A 26065-nucleotide genomic window follows, 5' to 3' on the forward strand; every position below is an offset into this window, starting at 1 on the left:
ACTTCATTTTGAGGTGGGTACTTCATACATGTATAGCAACCAGTAAATTAGTTATTAAAACTCATAATTGGTGGTAGTTTATTATATATCGTCATAATTCTCAACACTCATTTGGGCTCAAAACTACCATTCTTGTATATACATGATTTCATATCCTTTTCTTATCTGAGATCTCTAGGTTAAACAAAAAAAGAACCAGGGCTTATGGCCGTCCTAGAGGTTTTTATTTTATCTGATTTATTTTTGACCCTAAGGCTCATGTACACAAAGTAACTATAATAATCAAATAAATCAATCAATCAAAGCCTTAAGTAGGGTCACCTACATGAACCAAATTTGATTATTTCGCATAGTCATACCAAAATCTTCCTCCTTCATCCCTTACGATCAAATGCCTCATCCTCATGCAAATCCATATACTTCATATCCTTCCTAACTCCTTTTAACCAAGTCATTTTCAGTCTCCCTCTCCTCGTTTAATCCTCCATGGTCCCACTCTTCCATTCTTTGTACTGTTGCACCCTCAAGTCTCCATCTTACATGCCCAAGATATTCCCTTAGTTTGTCTGTAATGTCTGCCACACCTACAATCTTGCGAATAACCTCATATCTGATTCTATCTCATAGAGTGTTCCCGCACATCACCTTAACATGCACATTTTCGTAATGATACGGTCCCTCATAAGCCTTAGCTATCCTTATTTTCAATACAACAATAAATTAAAATTTATGAAAAAATTTTGTATTGATATGCAGGATATACTGTATCTCCTCTTGACCGCTATTTTATGTCATCTTTTGGGAATGATAAAGAATGAGCTAAGGTCTATTAGAATGATATCTTCCTTTGAAAAGATAACCTATACTACCTTCGTTCCTGTAAGTTGGCTACACCTACTCTTTCATCCATTTGGTAATGATATATTACGCTTTTACACTTTCCTACTCTACATGTGACATTTTGTTCCTACTTCTTCCACATGCCACGTGGCTGATGGCACTACACTTTTTCTTTCTCTCCATAATCTTTGTGCAAATAGTTGTAATCTGTAAATAACTCAAAGGAAAGGTAGTACAAAAGCTATATTTAGAATTGACACTCGTTTTAAAAAAGAAAATCATGTAAAAAATTGTATTTTTTTCTTTTTAAAACTTTAGATTTAAGTGTGAGAGAGTTCTTGAAAAGAATGTTGACCACAGACTTTCATCCAAAATTCAGCATTTCCTATGGGCCTTAGGAAAACTTGAGTTTCACTCCAAACCTGTGCTCATTGCTATAAACACATTTGATTATAATGATAGTATTGTGTCTCTTTAGTATCTGCCTGAAAGCTGTTCATTTTGTTTTATTTTATGCAACAGCTGAGTCATAACTCCAACCTTTATGGAGTGATTCGGTCCATAACTATCATAATCCATCACAACTTGATGAAAAAGAAACGAAACGAAAGAAATGAGTAACTTTCTGTTCGTTCTCTTATAATTTATATGCACCAATTGAAACAAGTAACACATATGTATTGTATAGAAAAATAAGGGGGAAGCCTACTGTCAGTCTATCTCTACTTCTTGCAAAGGAGGCCATTTTGTGGGCTTCTTGCTTCCTCAATCATAGATTTATGCTAAAGGGTATTGATTTAAAGATTTTGTGCTTCCCAAAATCAACCATGAACAAATTTTAGGGTGACTTGGGCAGTCTTTCACATTCTTCAATAATTGTGTTCTCTTTGGGTTTTTCTGTTTTTTTTTTTTTTTTTTTTTTTTTAAAATATTAAAAAATGGTCCTACCCACTTTTCGGTTTGAGGTATTTTTTTTAGTGCCCACTAATTAAGCCAAACAAAAGAAATGCAAGTTTCTTCCTTTTCTCTCTTCACTCTCACTCCTCCGCCTTTCCTTTCCAACCATTTTTAGAACCAAGCTAGCTGTTTAAGTTATAATCAATAGAAGAATATGACACATAATCATTTAAATCAGATACCGTTTAGTACAATAAAAGTTGACACACTCTTGGTAATAAACAATATACCTCATCAGAAAAGAGGGCGATGCAAGTCATTTAAATCGGGAATTTACATTTAACAACTTTTTTTTTTTGAATAATACATTTAACAACTTTATTACTCCGTATTAAATAATTTACAATTTACATGTATTGACTAATTATACGGATTACAGATTAGACATTCAATAAATAAAAGCATCACTTTTTTTTTTTTTTTTTTTGAAAGAAAATAAAAGCATCACTTAGATACTTTAGAAACATACCTTGCAAAGGAATTAGTTGCCTATTTTGCCAATTATGTGTATACCTTGAATGATTTTCTAAGTAGATTTGGGAGAGACAATGGAGACGTTCCTACAGAGAGATACAAAATGATTACATCCTTTCATTCTTATAATAGTATAAAAGTGATAAAACAAACGATATGCTAATATAGTAATATTGTAATCATCAGTCTTCTTCTTCTGTTCCTTTTCTCTGCTAAAATTCGTTAAGTATCTCAGCAAAGATGATGCTTGAGCATGGCAATGATCTTAAGCTCTGGTCTGAAACTCTGAATGATATCATGCCATGTGTCAGAAGTTCCTTTGTACCAATTCCAACTCTAAATGTAATTTTGGTATGTTAATTCAATCTTTAGGAATTGTCTGACACTAGGTATTGTAAATTGCATTAATTTGTTTGAGGTGGTGTTAAGACTATACTTTAAACTCCTTAGAAATGTTGTTTTGACGTCATCACTTCATGCAGATGTCTTTCCAAGAATCAACATTAAAGACCCATACAAACGACTTGGAATAAGTGTTGATGCCTCTGAGGAAGAAATTCAAGCAGCAAGGAACTTTCTAATACAAAGATATGCTGGGCACAAACCAAGTGTAGATGCAATTGAAGCGGCTCATGATAAAATAATCATGCAGAAATTTTATGACCGAAAGAAACCAAAGTTGAATATTAAAAAAAAGGTAAGGGATGTGACTCAGTCCCGTTATGTGCAGGCGGTGATGAGCAGGTTCCGCACCCCTTCAGATAGCAAATTCATTGTGATAACGTCTGTTGCGTTCTTGTTGCTTGGAGCTCTAACCGTCCTCTTTCCTACTGAAGAAGGGCCTACTCTTCAGGTTGCCCTTTCTCTAGTGGCAACCATATACTTCATATATAGCAGGCTGAAAAGCAAAATCCGAGCTGCACTTTATGGGTAAGTGCTGTTTAGTTTGCTCTGATGCTTCTAACCTCTCATTTACGTCTCTACTCTCTAGTGTCACCATGCATGCTAACCTTATAGTTAACTTGGTCCTTTGTTTGATATAATTATAAATTTGATTAGCTTGACGTGTTAAAATGCTTGATTTAGTATATTTTTCTTGGCTTCTTCCCACTTTGACTGCTTAGGCTTGAAATCTAGCTGACCAAAGAAATTAAATATACACTAGGAAGAGGATTTTTTAGCAGAAGCTTATATAAGTTTAAATCTGGACATCAATTGATTGTTTTCTATTGGCACATTCAATAGCTATGTTTCGCTTGTTTTGTTTATCTGATCTCCATAAGCAAGAATATGACACTGCATAGATTTTTGGGAGATTATAGTAAGCTGAATCAACCTCTCATTGATTGATTCTTCCAAAAGAAAGCATATGGCTGATTGAGTTGTGGGCTTTTTTTTATTTGAAACTAGTGTGTGGCCCGGGCTTTGCCCCGGGTGATACTTTGAATAATTTCGTTTTTATATTAGACGCTTTAAAAGACGTAATTCATAATTTTTTTACGTGGTAAATTTGAAAACAATGACAACAATAACTCCTTTCGGATTTTTTTGTTTTATATTATATTATAATACTTGTACTATATGTATTTATATATAAATGTGGAAACATAGATTATAATTTAATTTTAGCTAAGATGGCAATGCATGTGGTTTTTATTCAATGAAGTTTAGGTTCGAATCTCTTTGCATGCATTTTTTAATTAAATTGAATAATTGAATGATGATGTGACATGATGGTAGAGCTTGTTGAATGATGATGTGGCGTAATACGGGTGTAAGAAGGGGTACACGTGGCACATACACAATTTTATAAACGCCTTTTAATATATAGTATAGATTGTAGAATGTTGCTCTGATGCAGTGGCGGAGCCAAGATTATTATGTTGGTAGGGCACCATTTATTACATACTAATCGAGTAATCGACAAAAAAAGCCTAATGAAATTCTAGAATATAATGCTAAATATACTTTTAATTCTATAAAATTACTAATTAAGATCTACCATTTATAGAAAATAATTTCATTGGAGACAAACTTGTTAAAAAATAAAATATTAAATTTAAACATGTTAAAGATCTTCTGGATGTAGGTTTGCTCACAGTATTGGATAAAAGAGAATACATAGTATATAGTATTTGCCCTTGTTTGACAATTGGCTGCTGGTTGTTGGCTGTCAGCTGGTTTGACCGGTTGTTTGTATCGGCTATTTTGTTGGTTGTTTCACTTTTTATCAGTCTAAAAACATGTTTGGTAAAATTGACTATTGGATGTTGTTAGTAACTTAGGTAGTTAAAAACCAAAAGCCAAAAGTTACTCCAAGTAGCTTTTTTATTTTGGCTTGCTTAAAAGCCAGTTTTTTAGCTAGCTAAAAAAAAACCATTTACCAAAACAAATTTTAAATATTTGACCAAATAAAAAAGTCAAAAAACAATTAAAAAGCCAATAAAAAGTCATTTACCAAATAAACCCTATTTTTGTTTTTGGGCTTTTTGGTTTTTAAATTTATATTCCTATGAGCTATGACACGGGAATCAATATTTTGTGGGTATTTTTATTATTAAAAAAACTTGGGGATAGTAAAAGTCAGAGATTCAGCTTTTATGCATAGACAACCTAGCTAAGTAAACAATAGTCCAAACCATATTCAACTTTTACTGAATTTTGACAAGTTTTGTAGGTGTAAAAAAAAAAAAAAAAACTGATTTTTTTTTTTTTTTTTTTTAAATCTGGTAGGGCACGTGCCCTACCAGGACATATGCTCCCTCCGCCACTGCTCTGATGCTTCCTCTGTCCAGAATTGTATAAATTTAGGATGTTTGAATATTAATCACCACTTTGCCAAAAAAAATATAAGTAGTAACAATATATGACTTGCCTTCTAAGCACAATAATACATTAATAATTATTTAATCTACACACCACATATACCCAGCCAAATGCTACTCATATGAAGTCCATTTCTCGTGCTCAACTTCTTCAGTCCAGCTACATCACCTCCATGTAGCAAGTCTGAGCAATATCCTCTTTAGGTTTATGGAACCTAAGTAGATTGCAATCTCTTTTGTTTATAAGATCAGTCAATTGTTACTCTAAATTGAGTCCTGACAATTGCTTTCCCTTGTGCAGGGGGGGAGCATTTATTTTCTCATGGCTCTTGGGTACCTTTCTGATGGTATCTGTTGTTCCGCCTATACTAAAAGGACCAACGAGTTTGGAAGTGACCACTTCTTTGCTAAGTTATGTGCTTCTCTGGGTTGCTTCTACATATCTGAAATAATATTCTCAGCTCTATGAGTTTTTGCCAGCTGCACACTATTTGTCTGCCTTAAGTGATTTCATTCTCCTGATTTTTCCATTAGATTTGTTATACGGGAACACTAAATTTCAGCAGATGTAAGGAATTTAGAGAGATTATTAATGGAAGAGTATTTATTTTTCTATTAAAATGATATACTGTTAATTAGGTCAAGCCTTTCCCCCAACCTTAAATGTTATTATAGGTTTATCAAAGATGTGATTGGCCATTTTTTGTGGCTTGTGCTGTTCTTTTCCATTGGAATTATCTACATGGAACCCACATCATCCTCATAGTTCATATGAACTGATTGATGTGAAACTATATTATTATTTGCGACTCGTATTATGCGATTGCATAGAGTGATAGAACCCCTGAGACTTGGATGTTTGGTCCCTACACCAAATCTTGTTCACAGAACGTTCTAGTAGATGTCAATTTTGGCCTCTACAACTTGTATGTAAATGGTGGTTTTTCCATTTTCTAATTTGTGTGGCAGATTTCTTTGTTTTCTTAACAGCAACAAAACATTACAAGTTGCTAAGATTCTGTAATAATTGTATTCAGAGTTAGTTTGAAGATCTTGAGCTCTACATTTTGTTTTCCCTAATCATCTTCGGTCATGTGAGGTAAACCAGAGTTGGAAGTTTTCCACTGTAAAAGATAGTACTAGTGATCTGAAATTTATTATTACCTCTGTTCCATATTATTTGCAACGATTAGACATTTTTCCTCTCTATGTTATGTCAAATCGTTGCAAATAATATGTAACGGAGGTAGTAATAATGATTATATCATATCATATGATCTAAGAAGATTATATTTCATTTTTGGGCTATCCTATGGAAAGCCAAACAAACTTTGTGTTAATGTAATTGCCACCTTCTCTTAAAAAAAGAAAAAAGAAAGAAAAAAAAAGAAGATTATATTTCAAGCAAATGGCCAAGTGATGTCATCATATTTCCCGTCAAGCACTCCAGTGTTTTATGTGCTCTCTCTCTCTCTCTCTATATATATATCTATATATATATATATAGGATTTGTTCTCATTGACTGAATTCAGCTGAATTGAACTGAAATGAAATGAATATTTTATAAGAGAAGGAAATTAGGAGATGAACTGAACTGAAATGAATTTCAACGTATGAGAACAGACCCGTATATATATATATTAAAAAGGAAGAAAAAAAAGAGTTAATAAGGAAAACAGGGAAAAAAATGGGAATAGCCCCAAAAGATGGGGAAAAGGACGGTGAAATAAGAGGTACTCCCTCCGTTTTTAAACACTTGCTTCATTTCTCCGTGCGCGGAGTTTTAGGATAAATTGGAGAAATATAAAATGGAGGTAGTAGGGTAGTTGAGAAAATAAAAAATTGTAAAAAACAAAAGTAGTGGAAGAATAGGTAGAGAGAGAGTATTATATTGAGTCTACTAAGTGTGAGAAATGAATTAAATATTGTAAAAGCTTTCCAAAGGAGGAAATAGAGCAAGTATTTAAAAACGACTGGAAAAGGAAAGTGGGGCAATTATTTAAAAACGAAGGGAGTATGTGATAAACGAGTCTGGGTGCACCCGTCACAATTGTCCACTTAATACGACCAAGGAGGTTCCATCTCAAAACCATATGACAATGAAAGGAATAGCCCCTTAGCTTTATAAAGTGGACACAATTATCTTCTTTCTTCGATGTAGGATACACATCCCAATACAAACTCTCACTTATACACTCAATTAATGTGGACAACACACCACTCATATGTGGGTTTTCTCATGGGTTCAACAATATGGGTATTAGACTAGTCAAACTCATTCTCAAAACTTTAAGAACCTATTGTTAGACTAGTTAAAGTTCCAACCCAATTATTATCACTTCCAAAATTGGCTTGAAAGTGTGGATAATAGCATTTAATTTTGGATAATTTTTCACTTTTTTGGATTTGGAAAGGTAACAAGTTGAGGTGCTTTCATGGACCCCAATGCCCATAATACTTTGGGAGTCCATTTGGGTGATTGGATTCGTCCGCTTTGCCATTAACTTATCAATTTAGCCATTTATAACTTACACACCCCTTCATAATCATTCAACTCAACCGTAAGACTTTATATGCTCGACTAGTGGTCATATATAATTTCAAGCAATATTATATGACCCTGAGAAGCGTCCCCTACAATCTCGAGAATTTTGACACTAGATCACGAAATATCCTAAATTGATTTGATTTTGTGTATTATACTCTTTACGGACTCAAAAGAAAAGAGGTCTTGGTACTTCCCATTGACCCCAAAAGGCCAAAATACCTTGGGACATTTGAGTGATTGAAGTCGATCGATTAGCCTTTAAATTGTCAATTTAGTTGTTGACGTTCACACATGCCTTAATTATCTCAAGACCACCATATGCTTTTAAGTGTATAAGTAATGATCATATATGATTCCGAACAACATTATATGACCTCAAAGGTGCATTTCTTGCCATCCAAAGAGTTTTCGACACCGGATCCTAGAGCCTTCAAAAATTAGTTTAAAAGCATGGATTATAGATTTTAGTTTTGCACAATTTAAGTTTTTTTTTTATTTATTTTTTTATTTATTTTTTTTTTTTTTTTTTTTTTGGGGACTCAAAGAAGAAATAAACTAGTTAGGGTGCTTCCATGGTTTCTATGTAATCGACTAACAAACGTGTATGGTTCCAAACAATATTATAAACCCCGAGATGCTTCCCTTTGAATACTTCATAAAAAGTCAGCTCCCAATCATCAGTTAAGAAACAAGAGAACAAAGCTTCATCGTATAATCCAACAACTGAAAGAGATTAAAACTAAAGTTTCACTTCAATTTAAAACAAACAAGGCCTTAAATACGTAGTAATTAAAATGAAATTACATTCTGAAGTAAATTACAGAGTACATCCATTAGTCATAAAACAGTGACCTCGTCAAAGAGTACATTGTACAAAGTAGTGGCTTCTACACTTCCCAGCATAATGAGACCCGGGTCAATTCCACCTGGGTCAATTTTTACTAAGCACACTTTGAGGGGATTTCCTCTACCCACACCCCAACCTAACCCCGGCCCCTATATGGTGTGCCTTCATCATTTAGTTTTTTTTTTTTTTTAAAAAAAAAAAAAAATTACGTCCACACAGCTGTATAACAGTATAAGAACAATAATTATGCCCAACAGTAGCTTAGGACGGTTATATAGCAAATAGCACATATTCGACAGGTTAAATACAAGTGTTTCCAGATGTATAAGCACCCTCATTACACAGAACTCCAACCCCTAGCAGTATTTTGGCACTCAGACAACCAAAGATCTATGTGCTCTGTTACCTGTTGTCTCACTTTGTTGACAGCATCAGGAGAGCTACATTTCTTGTCATCACCTGAGTCAAAACATTTGAGAGTGTGTTGAGTAAGAGACTACCAATAATAAAATTAAGAGCGAGAGCTTCAAGTACAACACATCCAACAGAAACATCTTATCATTCCTCCTGATGTTTAGATTTTCAATTCAGAAAGGGAAGATTGAAACCTAATTTTCAATTTTCCTGTATGTCTTTAAAAACAGGTACTTCGGGTGAGAAAATTTTTTCAAAATACAGCCTCATTTTCTGTACAGTCTTTTGCATATATACTAGAATGAATCCCAACTCATACATATAGCCCCTAACGTACTTTTTAGATCTTCAAACACGAAGCTACATATGAAATATCATTCTTAGATAATGAAATCCATGCCTCCAAAAAGACTTGAAAAACATGGCATATTTGTGCAACATGTACACACCTTCAATACTCAATGGTGATTGAGGGCAGCCCCGCAAGTCAGTCCCATGGCCGCAATTGTGACAGGTGACAACATAAGAAGGCCCTGGAAGATGTGACAACACATACATCAGTAGAAAAAACAAAAACAAAAAAAAATGGTGGCAAACAAGCTCTATCCCAATATCCATCACTTTTGATTGTGATTCCCTGGTCCCTATATCAGGATTCACGATATTCCAATTAACCGCCCAATTTTCAATAAACAAATTTCACTACAGATGTTTTATCACAGAGTAAAACTTATAATACAAGTTATACTAAAGTTTAAAACACTCTATGTCAGGTGCATCGTTTCAAAAAATGACTTACCAAAAATGATATATTTTTTTTTTTTTAGGGTTTTTTGTCAGAAACACCTAATAAAACCTAACTTATGTGAGAAACTACCTAATATAAAAATGTTGTAATAAAGTACCTAATAAATGATAAAATGTTGTAAGATACTACCTTTGGCCGAGTTTTTACCGTTAATCTTATTTTATGGCGTTGACTCATCTCAAAACACCCCAAAAACCACCACGGGGGTTGGTTTTCAAAGTAGTAAGGATATTTTCGGGGTGGTTAGAGGATATTCCGAGTTGGTCACGGTAGTTTTGTGATTCGGGATGTTGGCTTTTGGGGTTAGAGGTGGTGATTCTGAGGTTTGGAGGGTGGTTTCAACGTGGTGGAGGCAATTTCAAGTAGGTTGTGTTGGTTTTAGGGTGAAAGCGATGGTTTTGGAGGTGTTTTGAGGTAGGTCAATGGTAGATTTCCGGCAGAGGTAGTATTTTACAACATTTACATTTTATTAGGTAGTTTCTTACAACATTTTTTATTAGGTAGTTTCTCACAAAATTTGGGCTTTATAAGGTAGTTTTTGACAAAAAAAATCCCGCTCTTTTCGTTTAACAAATGTTGTTTAATAAAAGATTCTAGAATATTTTGGTTCCCTAGAGATGTTGAATTTTGTCTTTCTTATCATGGTTTTTTACTAGCTTAGTGTTTGAATTAAGGGTGTTGCGAGTCGCTTACTCGATATATAAAAGAAATTGAAACATAAAATTCGGATATTAGAGCTGGAAGTGTCTCTTACTACAGGTATCTCTAGAGAATGGATAATTTGTTGCTCATTTTTTTTTTTAAAAGAAAAAAAAAATACAAATACAGTTATCTAAAAAGGCAGTATTGTGAAGGCTACTCACTGTCAGGAGATGAAATCTGTTTGGATGCATGTCGCCAGGGGTCTTGTGAGCCATTTGTAAATACTATCTTGGTACCTGTCAATGAAAGAGCAAGACTGTTTAAATAATATAATTTACGCAAAAACTTTCTCTATTATCCTGTTACTATGAATCAGATTCCCAATATCCAGGCCAGAGTTCTTTCAAGTAGGCCAAAGCTTCTAACATGAGAGGCACAACTCTTTGCACATGAGAGGCACAAAACACAAACCTTTACAAATTACATAACAGACAAGCATTTCTGTGAAAAGTCAGATCCAGAGAGGAGGCCCTATGTAATAACTATATCATTGACAAAGGAAATGGAAAGTGCAAACCAGCTATCTTTGTGCCTCCATAGTACAAATTAGTCTCATCAACTTCAGGGTAAACTCCATCTCCAAAGACATTCTTGCATAGGTCCAAATGGTATCTGTACATACAAACATTCAAAAATGATGAATTTGATGATACAATGAACTGATTTAAGGAGAGGAGCACTTTAGGTAGCATCTTTATTATTTAGTTATGGGTATCTTGGGAAATAAGCTAGGTAGGTAGGGAAGAACTTATAAAATAGAAGATTAGGTCATTAGGAGGGGATTTATGTTAAATATTGAGACAAGTTATCAATTGTAGCTTTGGGAGAGTGCCATTTCTCTCGCAAATAGGCAAGGCTGTAGTTGGCATTATTTCAGTCATATCCATCTTGTTCTTCACTAATCATCTTCTGGTTCCCTTAATACATCATTTTTGTCCATAATTTCTTTATTTTGGTGCTTTATAGCAGATGAATAAGAAGAGTTTTAAAATGGAGCATGCAGTTACATGAAAGAGCAAGAGAGGGAGGTAAAAAAGAAAGCAAACCTTGTGTCGACTTTAGATGATCGAATGCTATCGTTTGCAGGTGCTACCTGGAAATATGCAACTTCACTGCACACTTGGAACCACCACAATCTATCAGAACTACCAGAAACAACGTTCTTCAGGTGCTCTTGATTATAAGTTTCAACACTAAAGCCAAAGTTGTCTTTCACATATGAGGCATAAGCACCCTGCATAAAGGACTCCAGCTTAATATAGCAGAATCACAGAAATAATACTGAAATGCAACAGAAAGAAGCATCTAAAAATGAACAGAGTCCATCCCTGATACTCAAAGATATACATAATATAGCAGCTTAGATGATATTAAGGATGGAGCACCAGATATACATCGATGAAAGAAATGAGGGGGGCATACCACTAAATCTTGACCCGCTTTCTTTGCTTCAACAAGAGGAGAGCACAACTTGTCAGGATTTCCATACTGAAACTGTGGGATTATGAAAGTAGTGAGCCACTAACAAGGAATGACGGGAAATATATTCAATAGGTTAGAGTGAACTTACAGCAGTAACCGCAGCATCAGCCAGAAAATACAGGAAGTCCCCATCAATTGTTAGCTACACGAAGATTAAGGAGAAGCTTTAAATAAAACCAATCATAACAAGCCCAAATACAGGTTATAAATATGTGACATAGTCAAACATAATTCCTAAATGCTTTATTAAATCCATTGTCAAGATTTTACCTCAGAAGCCCCAAAGGCTGACTTTAGAGCCTTCGGGTATGAGGTCAACCCTTCTTCAACAAGCTGTGTAACTTGTTGCAAAGCAGATTTACATTCTGGGCCAGCTGAGGCACCTATCTGCAGTAGAGACACACATGGGAGTAAATTATAACTTTATGCAGCCTCACGAAAAACAAGCACCACTAAACGAGAGTGGTGAACACAGAGATTGATGAAACACAAACCAAGATCACCCACCTGCTGGTCAAACTCTGTAAAGTTGTATACAGCAAGAACCACACCAGAACTTGCAAGACTTCCACAAGTCAAATGAGGAAACTTTAGGCGGAACCAAGCACTAAGAGCTCCAGAGTAGGAGATACCGAACACAAACCAGGGATTTTCAACATTTGATCTATTAAACTTTTGGTTCAGGGATTCCTTGAGATAAAGAAAATAAAAATTAATGAATATAGATACATTCATATAATAAAACATGTAGCCAAGGGCACTTGTGGGATTAAGGTTTTGATTGATCGGTAAACATATTAAAGAAAAAAGAAATAGAGACATAAGCACCCAAGTCGTAAGAAGATCTTATATTGACAAGGGAGTATAGCTAAATCCGAAGAGAGTAATTCACCTGATAAAATTGGCGGAAAGCAGCCAAATCAAAAAGTGCCTGCTTAGATGAAAGAAATTTAAGATTTTGAGTAGTATGTAATTTAAAGGGAGAGCTTTTTCCATAGTAGCGATGCTCAGGGGAAACGATAGCAGCACCGAACTTCTTAGCAAGAACCTGAAGTCATTGGCAACAACATCTCATGAAAATGTGTAGCAAGTAAACTAGGAATGGCATATGATACCAAACAAACAGCTTAAGTAACCCACGCTTAGATAGTCATTGGCAATTCCGTTACAAGAAGATTCACCACAAATTTTCAAGAAAATGGGCCCATCTGGGGCACGGAAGTAATCCAGAAACTCAAAGTACCTCTGCTCGAATTCACGATGGTCCTGCAATTAGTAAGATGATCAATTTCGTGTTTAAATTAAAACATTCAATAATTCATGTCTTAATTATAATTAAAGTGATACATACATAAGGGGAGAAGTGATCAAGGGTCTGATTGAACCAGTGCTCTTGTGTGGTCAAGTAATTGTTTCCGGCGTGCAGCAAACGGGGGTTTAGGTAAGACGATGACAGAGATAACTCACCCAACACCACCAACAACACCGCCATCCATCTTCTTCCGCCCGATTCCATCTTCAAACCCACGATTTCGTCGTCCTATCTTCCTCCTTTAGGGTTTTCTATCGTTTGCTTGTTTTTGTCGTTCCCCCCCCCCCCGCGGAAACTAGGGCTGTTTGGTTGGGGTATTCATTAAAGAGAATGGAATCAACTATTAGGGTAGAGCAGAAATTTTCGGGTACCCAGAATTGAAACCGGAATCGAAACCGGTTAGGAATCGGTGGGTCTAGAATCGGAATTGGACCCGGTGGTTCCAATTCCGGGTAATAAATTAAGGACTCGGTTATAACTAATACTAATTTCAATTCTCAATTTTTTGGAACCGGAACCGGTTGGATATCCGTTTACCTAATATATGTTAAACTAAAAAAATTTTAAATAATAAAAATATGTAGAATGTATCTAATTTGTAAATTAAAAAAGTATTATTAATACCTAACATAAATACAAATAGCTTATGCATATATAAATAAAAGTATTAAACGCTAAAAATGAACCTAATTAAAATAAGAATTATAATTTGTATATATTTTAACAATTACATACATAAGTGGGTACCCGGAACCGTACCGAGACCGGTACCCGGTGGTTCCAATATCAATTCCTAAATTTTAGGACCCAGTTGAACTAATTCCAATTTCAGGTTCAAATTTTAGGATCCGGTTCCAACCAATTCCAAGTCCGGGTCCTAAAATTTTGACCGGATACCTGGTTTGCTCACCCCTATCAACTACTATCATTTTCTTTGTTATTGTTTGTTAGGTTATTTTTCCATTCCCTTTTCCCTTTTCATTCCCCCAAATTCTTTGAAGTTGATTCTCCATTATTCTCTAGGTATTTCCATTCTAATTCCCCAGCCACCCCAACAACACCAACCATCCTACTGCCCAATCAAACCACCGTAAAACCTAGCCACTGCACCGTGACATTTACATTATTTTTTTTGCTAATTTCGATCTCAATTCGGACCCTTAAGAATTAAAAATGACTGCTTAAATCTTAACTGAATATTTTTTGACACGTAAACCGATGAAAAAGTAAAATTGGGCTGCAATCTACAATTTAATTTAAAGAACTTTTAGACTGCAATTTGCAATTATTTTTTAAATGACTACAATTTACAAATTACTAACTTTAAATAGGTATAATTTGTAAAATTTCAAAAAAAAAAAAAAAAAAAAAAAAGGATACATAGTCCGTAGTCATGCATAATGTTTAGTAACCAAGCACATGGGTGCTTGTATCAAAATTAGTAGTATTTGCTGGTCAAACAAACATAATAAAAGGGGAAAAATAAATTAATGTGGTCCCAAATCTAAAGGCATTTATGCTAAAATTATATGGATGGGTTGTGGATGGGAAATAATTTGGATTTGAAATTCTAACACCGCATTACTGGCAAGTGGCAATCTTTGACTTGGAATGTAAGGAAATTACCCAAAGACCTCAAAAGCCGATACTTAAAAGAGTATTTATTTTAAAACCAGGGTAATACTGTAATTTAGAAGCGCGCGGTAAACTACGGCGTAATGAGTGAATATTAAGTGAGACAGAGAAGATGAATGAAAATCAGAGGAGCTAAGAAGCAACAGTGAGACAGAGAGAGAGAATGGAGTGACACTCTACCCGCCCAACCAACTCAAGCAACAGGGCAAATCTCTCTCTCTCTCTCTCTCTTCTTTCACTTTGCTACAACCTTCTCTGATTTCTCTGCATTCTTCACATTTGGTTTTGGTATCTTGAAAAGTGTCGGTGCAAGCATTGGATCTTGGATCCCAGAATTGGAGTCGATGATGAATTAATGCCGACAAGGAGGAGAGAGAATATTGTGGAGTTAGGTAACTTATTCTGCTCTAAATAATACGGAGTACCTTCTACTTAGTAGTATTGTTTTTGTCTTCTAATTACAGTACCTAATTGTCTTCAATTCTTGATACTCCCAAGTCCCTATAATTACTGTTTTATAGAGTATATGATATCAACTAAACTCCAAAGTTGCGCCGTTACTTGTTTCAATTCTTATATATTATAACCCAGACTTTGTTAAATGTTTAGATTAATTATCTTTAAAACTTTGTGAAACGACAAGATGATCAAGGTGTAAAAGCTAAAAAAGAAGGGTGGCCGTAGCCGTGGCCCTGCCCCATGTGTTGCGCTAGTACACAGCAGACCATATGCCATTTTTATTTTTTTAATGGTTTATAGACAGACAAAAGTATTATATATATATATATATATATAGGGTTATGCTTTGGGAATTACAAACTAAAAAGGGGGGAAGGAATCAACTATGATCGATCTGTGGACTGTGGGAGGTGATAATTGAGTTTGGACTAGTACTACATTGTTAATTTAGAGTGTTGATTACATGTTTACAGACTGATAGGATGGCTAGTGCTGATGCTGAACAAGCCTCCAGCTGCCCCGACCCCGCCGAGGAGAGGATCTTGGTGTCCGTTCGTTTGCGTCCTTTGAATCACAAGGAAACTTGTAGGAACGAGCCACTGGATTGGGAATGCATCGATCATACCACTATTGTTTACAACAACAACAACTTATCTCCTGAGCGATCACTCTATCCAAATTCCTTTACATTTGGTATTCATATTTCATCAATCCTGCTTTCTGCCAGCCTTCTATTTTTTATACTAGTATATTAATTCCATATATTAGGCTATTGAAGTTGATAAGTGTTTTCATTATGCTCATCAATCGTTTTATGTGGATATACGGTCTACAGATGCTCTGCTCATCATCCTTATACTGGCAATTGCTTTTGATTTAGATAGGGTGTTCAGGTCTGATTCCTCCACAAGGCAGGTGTACGAGGAAGGAGCAAAAGCAGTTGTTCTTTCAGCTCTCAGTGGCATCAACTGTGAGCTCATCATCTTACGCATTTGTCAGCTTCTCTTCTTGTAAAGCTTGTTGTTTACCAATCCTGTTTTTGCAGCAAGTGTTTTTGCATATGGTCAAACAAGCAGTGGTAAAACATTTACCATGTCTGGGATAACAGAATATACTATGGAGGACATATTTAACTACATATACAAGGTGAAATCACCACTGCTTTTTAAGCTGCCTTTACCCAATTTCAACTCTCCACTTAAAGATGCCTGTATCCTTGTAGCACAAAGAAAGAGACTTCCACTTGAGGTTCTCTGCTATGGAGATTTACAATGAATCAGTTAGGGACCTCCTCACAGCAGATAACAGTCCCCTTCGCCTTTTGGATGACCCAGAGGTGATATTTCTTTTTATCGGACTATAATATATATATATATATATATATATATATATTTATTACTTCAAATAAAATAGTATATTGACTGGATGAGACCTCCCTCTTCATTATTCGGGTTTGCAATTTGTCGCATTTTCCCTTGCAGAGAGGTACGGTGGTTGAAAAACTTACGGAAGAGGTTCTGCATGACTGGAGCCACTTCAAAGAACTTCTTGCCATGTGTGAAGGTACAAAAATTTGATGTCCAAAATAACATGTGTTTTCATTGAATATTGGAGACTATATAAGCACCTTCTTTTATATTTGCAGCACAAAGACAGATAGGAGAAACTTTTCTGAATGAAGTAAGCTCGCGATCTCACCAAATTCTCAGATTGGTATGTTTTTCATCAAAATAAGGACTAGAAAATGACTCAGTGACTGACAAAATGTTATTGGCTCCTAAACTTACTGATTAGGGTGAATGAAAGAGGAACAAATTTTCAAGCTAATCTCATTTGATCAATCACTCTTGGTTTTTGCAGACAATTGAAAGTTCTAATCGTGAGTTTTTAGGCAAGAACAATTGTAGCACCCTTGCAGCTACTTTGGTAAGATTTGATATGTTGAACCAATTAAACACATGGTAGGGGCGGTAGCTTCTATGCAGTGATAATAGATAATGCCTCTCTTTTGATGCTCTTTTACCTGTCTGCAGAATTTTGTTGATCTTGCGGGAAGTGAACGTGCATCACAAGCGTTATCTGCTGGATCAAGGTTAAAGGAAGGATCACACATAAATCGTAGTTTGTTAACATTGGGAACAGTTATTCGCAAACTGAGGTGGTTTTATCTACTTCTTAGAGCTATTCTGGTTTACTTTGCAGATTGCTGTTTCTGCTCTTATTGTTTTTTTTCTCTTGTGTTTATTTACTAGTGATGTTCACCCTGTGCTCTTGTGTACAGTTCTTAACATCCCATCTCATATTTTTCTGTCAAGTGGCAATTGAAAACCCCAATTTTACAAGTTTTTTCACTGATGATTCCCTTCAGACAACATTAAAAGAGTAGAATCTATTGTTTTCCACTTTGCCTTAACTGTTAAAGGTCGGATTGCACATATTTCTTGGCTTAGAGCATTTCCACATTTTGTTCTCTCTATCCTGTTGCGTTTCTTCTGCTACTAGTTTAACTACTACGTTTTTTTTTTTTTTTTTTTTTTTTCTGCTCTTTGTTGCTATTATGGTGCATGGTAGGTCTCATAATACTTCCACTATAGTGTCCTTTGTGATTTTTTCTTTACTTGAACAAGGCGAGAGTCAGTCAATATATGATTACAAGTGTGTTACTGATATACATCGTATACTTCATGTACAGCAAGGGACAAACTGGTCATATTCCTTACCGAGACTCTAAGCTCACCCGCATTCTGCAATCCTCTCTGGGAGGCAATGCTAGAACTGCCCTCATATGTACCATGAGTCCTGCACGTAGTTATGTTGAACAATCAAGAAACACACTCCTTTTTGCAAGTTGTGCAAAAGAAGTTACTACTGATGCACGTGTCAATGTTGTCATGTCTGACAAAGCCTTGATGAAGCACTTGCAAAGAGAACTGGCGAGACTTGAGGGTGAGTTAAGGAATGCAAGCCCCTCTACCAGATCTGATGCTACTGACCAGTTAAGAGAAAAAGACTATAAAATAGATGAGGTATTTTTTTTAATGATCCAGCCACGCAAGAGAGCAAAAATATTATTTTGTTCTGTTTTAAGACATTGGATATGAACTGTGTTAGCGGTAGGAGCCAAACAGAAATCTGTGAACAATGCACTCACGTTATAAGCATGTTTGAGTACCAGTGTTACCTTCCACAATTATTCACCATGTGGTGCCATGCACTTGACTATGACATAGTACCACAACATTTTTGCATATTATATATCTTGACACAACAATTGCTATCATCTATATATGCCAGCTAGCTTAGTTGGTTAAAGTCTTAGAGGGTGGTATGCAAGACATGAGAATTAAATCTCAGATTCTCATCTACGTCATTTACCCTCTGTGGCTTTCTATGTGTCAAAAACAATTGGTTGATAACTCTTTTTTCTAACTCTTCATAGGAGTTGGAGTTTGTGAGTCTTGAACATGAAAACTCCCATCTGACATTAAATTTTTTGACCACATAGGCAAGGACTTGCTGACATTTATGGCCAATTAATTTTGATAAATTATTCCGTTTATAAGAGATTAAAAAAAAAAAACATTTATATATATTACTACAACCACCCTATTGACTACTTATTCCTCTCACAACCGCCCACATCTGGAGCTTCCATCTCTCCACTCCCACTAATCACTGCCTCTATCCAGTCTCCATGATCCCCACCATGCAAATCCACAGGCCTGTCTTTATCCCAGTATCACACAAGTCAGAATAATGGTTTTGCTGTTTAGATCAAGTTAGTTTTAACTTTTAAGCTCTCTGATGTAAATTTTAGGCTTTCTTATTTATTTTATCCTAATATATGGTGAATATTTGAGCATCTTACTTGCATTGCTAGGGGAAAACTTTTTAATGGACTGGCCATAGGTATCTGTAAATTTCATTTCAAATTATACATGGTGCTTGTGCTAAGTTACATCCATGTGTGCAACATGTGTTGATGTATCTCACTAAATCCTAGCCTCTGGTGTCTCATAGCAGTGACTTGGGACCTATATTATTCTCCTAGGATTAACCCAGCTGATCTATTGTCCAATGTTCATTAACTGATTTTGTTTTCTTTCTGTAATTTAGTTAGAGAGAAGAGTGAAAGAGCTGACTGTGCAGCTGGACCTTGCTCTATCACAGATTCAAAACTTGCAGCAGGGGATTAGAGAACGAAGACCATTTGTAAGAGAATTTGCAGTTTATAAACTCCGAAGATATCATCAAACAGGATAAAAAACTTTTTTCTTTGTTTGCTTAGTCTTTTTATTTTCATGCAGGAGGAAGATTCTTCTTACCCTAAGCTGCATGTTCGACAAGCTTCAGAACACTCCTCTTCCTTTACGACTACTATGGTGGATCATAACTCCTTAAGTGCTCATTCTCTGACTTTCAACCCCCTTGAGTCTCCAGATAGACAGAGTAGACTTAGTTATGATGAAAACTATTCAGTTTCTGATATTGATGAAAACAACTCCCCAAGCAGCTCGTTTGAAGGGGTTTTTATTGAGAAACCTTTTGATGCCTCCCTGGCCATGCATATCCAGACTACTATTGTCAGTGGAAATGACCATCCTCGAGTTCCCAAAGGATTTGAAGAACAAACAAATGACTTTCCAGAAGCTGATCAAAACAGAGTATCTGAGGAAACAGGGGGCCGAGCACCAAACTCCTTTGAAATTGATCTGCACCACATGACTGAGGAAATTGGAGAGGAAGCGTCTAATACTTTTGAACTATGTCTCCAGCATGTTTCTGTTGGAAATGAATCCCAATTCCCCAACTTTGTCGAATTTGATCCGTACCAAGTTTCTGAAAAAAATGGAGAGAAAACCCCCAACTCCTATGAATTTGATCAGTACCATGTTGCTGAGGGAATTGCGGAGAAAACCCCCAACTCCTGTGACTTTGAGCAGTACCACGGGTCTGTGGAGACTGCAGAGAAAACCCTTAACTCCTATGAATTTGATCAGTACCACCTCTCTGAGGGAACTGCAGAGACAACCCCCAACTCCTATGAAATTTATCAGTACCACGACTCTGAGAGAATTGCAGAGACAACCTCCTACTATGATGACATTAATCCACAACAAGCTTCGGAGGCAGTTGGGGAACAAATTGATAATAATTTGGAAAAACACTGCAAGGAAGTTCATTGCATAGTATCTGAAAATGTACTTGGCAATATATGGGCTCCAGAAGAGGAAAGAAAATCATTATTTTTATTGGGTTGTGTGAATGATAGTTGCACAGACAAGGAGCCAAAAGAACACAGTGAATTGGATAACATGAATTCGTCTTCTCGTCAGGATTATGAAGAACCTGGCAGACAGCTAATGAATGGTGTGCCTAAAATTCAGAATTTGAATGGTGTAGAGAATAGTTCTCTATCCAATGATGTAAGTATCTCATCTCCATCATCACTAGTCGATGTCAAGTATAAGATAAAATATGAGAGTGGAGATGGAGAGGTTTTCACACTCGAGGATAGCAACGGGAAGCTTTCTGCACTGAATAATAATAATGACTATAAATTACCTCAGATTTCTATTGGAGATGTGGGTCTTGATGAAACTCAAGTTGCAGATGTTAATGTATCCAATCACATGGATAAAACTGAGAACCATACATCTGTTTCAATCAAAAAAGAAGTTACCAGGGGCAAGTCTATGGATCAAGTTCAACTTCAAAAATTGCAGGTAATATTTCAGATTTTACCTCCTCTCTTGTGCTCAATCTGTATTTCATTAGTGATCGTTTGAAATATTGGTGGTGTACTGGTGTGTGTGTCTATCGTGGAAATCGATCTGCAGTTTACTTTCTAGCTGTACTTCTATTTTCACAATTTTTCTCTGAACCGATTATATCTGTTTCAGGTGGAGGATACTTTTCAGAAGGCAAATAACTCTATAAAAAACATGAAAGATTCTGGCTTGAATCCTAAAGATGATTTGTGTGATAGTTCTCTTTGGTCTGCAGATGTTAAGAGACTACAGAGGGAGATAATTGATCTCTGGGATTCCTGCAACATTTTATTAGTACACAGAACATCTTTTTTCCTTCTTTTTATAAAGGGTGATCAGGCAGACACAATTTACATGGAAGTAGAACGTCGAAGGCTCTCGTGCATAAACAATGCATTTTCTTGGGGCAATTCTATTGTCTTAGATGGTCGCCAACTGACACCTGGTTCAAGGTATGACAATCCAAAATTCGGTGCTTTGAGCTCAGGAATCCATGTCTGAGGTTCCAATTCTTAACTTGCATTACTTTCTATACTCCGTATTAAAACTAATACACTATTATACTCCGTCCATTTTTAAATACTTGTTTCATTTCCTATGCGCGGAGTGGGGTTGGTGGAAGAATAATTGTAAAAACCAAAAGTATATGAGAGAATGGGAGAAGAGAGAATAAGAAATTAATAAAATATGATTTATGTTGTGTTCACTGGGTGAGAAATAAATTAAATATTGTAAAAGTTTTCGAAATAAGGAAATGGAGCAAGTATTTTTAAAAAGACTGAAAATGAAAAAGTGGAGCAAGTATTTAAAAACGGTGAGAGTAGCATTACTTATAGGATGAGAAAGTAGGTGACATTAAATGGTAATTTGGAAATGATGCCATTCTACCTTATTTATGTGAATTATCTCAAAAGCTGTGCTGACCCTACTTATGAGATTAAGACTTTGATTGATTAATTGATTGATGTCAATGGCTGTGCTGACCCTACTTATGGGATTAAGACTTTGATTGATTAATTGATTGATGTCAATGGTTGTGATCAATTAAAAACAATATGGATTAGTAGGGATGGTCAAGGCGTATGCAAAACGCACACACTATACATCCGATGAACATCAAGGGTAAAACCAAAACACATGAAGAGTAAAATAAAAGAACATGAACTCCAATGAACATAACATCATCTTAGTTATAGCTATTATGTTTATTGGAGTTAGTCTTCATGCTCTTTGGTTTAGGTTTGATGTTTATAAGTTTATTGCATGCATGGTGAGCATTGTGTAGACGCCTTCACCACCAAAATTTGCGCAGGATTCATTTGGTTTAGGTTTAATGTTTATAAGTTTATTGCATGCACAGTGAGCATTGTGTAGACGCCTTCACCGCCAAATTTGCGCAGGAATCATAGCAAATTTTCTTTCCATTTGTGTGGCCTGCTTATATTAGGAAATTGTTGATTAATAATGCATGTTGTTTGGCCAAACATGATTTGTGAGATCTTGTAAAGCTTAAAACCACTTTGAAGTCTCACTGCTAGCCTATTTCTAGAAAAAGTGGGCTCATTTTCTGTGTGTGTGTGTTAGGGCCTAGGGGAAGGGGTTAAAAGGGAGAATTTGGAATGATAAGTTAACACTGTTGTTTTGAAGCAGTAGACGGTCTCTCCACAAAGAGAGGAAAATGTTGACCAAGCTAATGAAGCGAAGGTTCTCTAGCCAAGAGAGAATGGATCTGTATGTGAGATGGGGCATCAATTTGGATAGCAAAAGGCGGAGCTCACAACTTGCACATCTCCTTTGGGCCAATACCGTAGATATGGACCATATCTTGGAAAGTGCCAAAATTGTAGCTAAACTGGTTCGGTTGAATGAACCCCAGGTGCCTAAGGAAGTTTTTGGCCTTAACTTGTCGACAACCCAGGTGCGGAGGAAATCATTTAGTAGCAAAATCTTAGCCGTCCCTTGTAAGAACACTTTTATGGATGGCAATCATTGATAATACTTCTCTAGGTAATTGTAAATAACTAAACTTAGACATGTCCTTTGTATCGCAGACATGTACATTTTGGTGTTGAGTAATCACAAGCTTTTGTAAAATTATTCCCAAGGCATTTGCGGTTTGCCATTTGCTGCCAGAGCATCTTTTGAAATGCTCACCCTAATACTATTATTATTATTATTATTATTATTATTATTATTATTATTATTATTATTATTATTATTATTATTATTATTATTATTATTATTATTATCTCAAAAAACAAAAAGTCATACAACCTACAATAAATTAGTGGGAAGCCGAGATACAATCTGGGCCCCCACTCCTCTAGCTATTGCAAATCCTACCCTAGTGAAGATATGAGCTGCAGCACGAGCCCCAATGTCTTGCGTCGTCGAGAACCTCTGAATCCACTTCAGTAACGCAACAGCCTCTTTCTCTAATTCCCCAAGCGAAGAAAAGGAGAAGGGAATGAAACCATAACCAATCGCCTGACATCGAGCTTCATACTTAACCCGCTTCCGATGAGCTGCCTCAGCCCGCCCAGGAATGAAGTCAGATAGTCCTGACCGTGTCAAAGGAGAAGACCCTGTCAAATCAACACAGACATCGCGACCACGATCCCATGAATAAAGTAACACATCCGCGGGTCTGAGGGCCTCGTCGTTCCCTCGGCCAACCCAATGGCAACCTCTTTTCTCGCTGAAATCCCAGAACGATAGCAAACATCAACAAGGGTATCCCGAACAACATTATGCCGATGTTTAATACCCACAATACCAGCACAAGACACCGCGTGATCACCGAAAAATATCTCCAGCAAAAACCCTCGAACAAGCAGAGTCCAACGTCGAGATAGAGAACAATGGAACACCCAACCGATAGGACAACACACAGCGATAAGTCTTGGCGTTCATCGTCTGACCCAACCCTGAAAATAGGAACCGCCCGAGTAGAGGTGTGATCACCCTGCTGTGATTTCCATAATGTTGATTGTCGAGGAGTTAAAGAATAAGCAGATTCTGCAGAAGCGGTAACCTTTGTGAAATATATATCTGCCAATTTCTTCATGAGTTTAGGGGCAGCGACCTCACTAGAATTACTCAAAATGTCAGACTCCATTATTATTATTATTATTATTACTCCCTCCGTTACGAATTACTCGCAACAATTACTAAAAATGGCTGGTACACATTACTTGCAACAAACTTATTTCTTTTCTTTTATGGTAAGTTTTTTTGTGTGATATTACAACATTACCCTTACTTTTTTTTTCCTAAACACCCTAATTAAAATACTGATTTTATCTTATTAATTTAAACCCTAACATTGATTTAATCACCTCCCATCTAAATTCTTCATCATCACCACCACCATCACCTTCATTTGCAACAATCACCACCACCACCGATCGCTCCTAACGCAGAAAATCGCCGCCGTCGTCTCCTTCCTTATCGACACCTTTGTTTTCTCTCTCTTCCTTTTCTAGATCTGACTTTTTCTGAGTTCGTTGTGCATTTTGGTGGGTCGAATTTCTGGATTTGGTGTTTGGTGGGTCGAATTTCAGGGTTTGGTGGGTTGAATTTCTGGTTTCGAATTTCAAGTTTTGGTGGTGCTGGGTTTGAATTTCGTGAGTGGTTTCGTGGGTTTGAATTTCTGGGTTTGAATTCGTGGTGGTCTCGTGGTGGTGGGTTTCGGGGTTGTGGGTCTGGGTTCGTGGGTTATGGGTTTCGGGGTGGGTGGTGGTGGGTTGTAGTGGGTTCGGCGGTTGTGGGTCTGGGTTTGTGGTGGTGGGTTTCGGGGTTGTGGCTCTAGGTTCGTGGGTTGTTGGTTTCGGGGTGGGTGGTGGTGGGTTGTAGTGGTTCGGCGGCTTCGCAAAGGGTTCACAGGTGGTGGTGGTGCTGGGTTTTGTTGGTGGCGCGCTGACTGGTGGTGTTTTCGTGGTTGTGGTTTTGCTAGGTGGTGGTGGTTTCGTGGTTGTGGTGCTTGTTGTTTAGGGTTTTTTTTTAAAATTTTTTTTTATTGGATTAATACTAAGCACATCCCTTATTTTCCAATAATCACACTTAAGATATTTCGCCTAGGAGTCCGCAATTCCTCCCTTTGTTGCGAGTAACTCGTAACGGAGGGATTATTATTAGGCCAAATTAGAAAATAACACCTGTTAAAAGACCGTATTTTGATTTTAACACCTTAACATTTCAAAGTTTTATTATAACACCTACTAAAAAATTAAAATTTTGGTTTCACCACCAGAAAACGGATTCCGTGACGGAAATTTTGCATGGCCCCACAAATTAGCTTACCCTCCAAATTTCTTCCTATTCATTTCGACTATCACCCAAAATAGGAAAATGGTAGAAAAATTATGAAAAGTGGTCCACCTAAATTATGTATTAATGCTAACTGCCCAAAAAACTGTCTCAATAAATGATTAAATTTAACTCAAATTTAATACTCAAACAACAACAAACAACCCCTCAAAAAAATAAACTTGTTCATCATCTCTCTCACTTTCTCTCTCCTCTAGGTTTTGTTTTCTATTAGCAAAATCGATCGAAAATTCTTCAAATTGCAGCAGATCATGCCATGGTAAAACAGTAAATTACCCATTTTGATTCGTGGATTTGGGTTCGCGTGGGTGAGCTAGGTGAGTCGAGAGTTTTGGTTTCGCGGTGTGATGAGTTTGTGTTCGTGGTGGTGGGTTCGTGGTTCTGGGTTCGTGGTGGTGGGTTCTGGATTTGAAGGGTGGGTGTTTCTAGGTGGCGTCGGTGGTGGTGCTAGGTCGTTCTGTTTAACTTTGGTGGTTTTGTGGGTTGGTGGGTGGTGAATCGTGGGTTAGGTGGGTGGTTCGTGGGTGGTGGGTCGTGGATTTAGGTTCGCGTGGGTGAGCTAGGTGAGTCGGGGTTTTGGTTTCGTGGTGTGATGAGTTCGTGGTTCGTGGTGGTGGGTTCGTGGTGGTGGGTTCTGGATTTGAAGGGTGGGTGTTTCTAG

The 26065-nt window shown here is 36.6% G+C and overlaps 3 protein-coding genes across 8 annotated transcripts; 2 read left to right on the forward strand and 1 right to left on the reverse strand.

The window, feature by feature from the left end:
- Positions 1-2511: 2511 nt before the first annotated feature.
- On the forward strand, positions 2512-6170 carry LOC110686260 (protein CHAPERONE-LIKE PROTEIN OF POR1, chloroplastic). Its single transcript, XM_021862877.1, has 3 exons — positions 2512-2546; positions 2644-3201; positions 5398-6170. The coding sequence occupies exons 1-3, from the start codon at positions 2512-2514 to the stop codon at positions 5546-5548; spliced, it is 744 nt and encodes a 247-aa protein (XP_021718569.1). The 3' UTR covers positions 5549-6170.
- A 2226-nt stretch (positions 6171-8396) lies between these two features.
- Positions 8397-13498, reverse strand: LOC110685887 (probable serine protease EDA2). Its single transcript, XM_021862432.1, has 12 exons — positions 13250-13498; positions 13039-13164; positions 12791-12946; positions 12406-12588; positions 12169-12285; positions 11987-12040; positions 11839-11910; positions 11463-11650; positions 10934-11028; positions 10578-10652; positions 9356-9439; positions 8397-8951 (listed from the first exon to the last, which is right to left on the reverse strand). Exons 1-12 carry the CDS (start codon positions 13412-13414, stop codon positions 8830-8832), a joined length of 1437 nt encoding a protein of 478 aa, XP_021718124.1. The 5' UTR covers positions 13415-13498; the 3' UTR covers positions 8397-8829.
- A 1384-nt stretch (positions 13499-14882) lies between these two features.
- On the forward strand, positions 14883-23179 carry LOC110685888 (kinesin-like protein KIN-7E). Of its 6 annotated transcripts, XM_021862439.1 has the most exons (15): positions 14887-15237; positions 15778-15997; positions 16140-16274; positions 16350-16450; positions 16527-16640; positions 16786-16867; positions 16950-17017; positions 17165-17230; positions 17338-17465; positions 17997-18330; positions 19421-19516; positions 19612-20730; positions 20875-21030; positions 21208-21527; positions 22726-23179. In XM_021862439.1, the coding sequence occupies exons 2-15, from the start codon at positions 15787-15789 to the stop codon at positions 23066-23068; spliced, it is 3273 nt and encodes a 1090-aa protein (XP_021718131.1). In that variant the 5' UTR covers positions 14887-15237; positions 15778-15786; the 3' UTR covers positions 23069-23179. The 6 variants fall into 6 exon arrangements, with proteins under 6 accessions (XP_021718128.1, XP_021718126.1, XP_021718131.1 ...); XM_021862436.1 differs by having other exon boundaries at positions 14883-15237; positions 16950-16984; positions 19612-21030; XM_021862434.1 differs by having other exon boundaries at positions 14885-15237; positions 19612-21030.
- The last annotated feature ends 2886 nt before the right edge of the window (positions 23180-26065 follow it).

This window comes from Chenopodium quinoa, unplaced genomic scaffold (genome assembly GCF_001683475.1).
Source record: "Chenopodium quinoa cultivar QQ74 unplaced genomic scaffold, ASM168347v1, whole genome shotgun sequence".
Taxonomy (NCBI): Eukaryota; Viridiplantae; Streptophyta; class Magnoliopsida; order Caryophyllales; family Amaranthaceae; genus Chenopodium; species Chenopodium quinoa.

Coding starts and splice junctions, on each gene's coding strand:
- LOC110686260 (XM_021862877.1), top strand. CDS start 2,512: ATGATGCTTGAGCATGGCAATGATCTTAAGCTCTG. Junction 2,547..2,643: donor GGCAATGATCTTAAGCTCTG/GTCTGAAACTCT, acceptor TTCAATCTTTAG/GAATTGTCTGACACTAGGTA. Junction 3,202..5,397: donor ATCCGAGCTGCACTTTATGG/GTAAGTGCTGTT, acceptor TCCCTTGTGCAG/GGGGGGAGCATTTATTTTCT.
- LOC110685887 (XM_021862432.1), bottom strand. CDS start 13,414: ATGGAATCGGGCGGAAGAAGATGGATGGCGGTGTTGTTGGTGGTGTTG. Junction 13,165..13,249: donor TTGATCACTTCTCCCCTTAT/GTATGTATCACT, acceptor TACTAATTGCAG/GACCATCGTGAATTCGAGCA. Junction 12,589..12,790: donor CTTTCCGCCAATTTTATCAG/GTGAATTACTCT, acceptor CTTTATCTCAAG/GAATCCCTGAACCAAAAGTT.
- LOC110685888 (XM_021862434.1), top strand. CDS start 15,787: ATGGCTAGTGCTGATGCTGAACAAGCCTCCAGCTGCCCCGACCCCGCC. Junction 18,331..19,420: donor AAGACTATAAAATAGATGAG/GTATTTTTTTTA, acceptor TCTGTAATTTAG/TTAGAGAGAAGAGTGAAAGA. Junction 19,517..19,611: donor TTAGAGAACGAAGACCATTT/GTAAGAGAATTT, acceptor ATTTTCATGCAG/GAGGAAGATTCTTCTTACCC.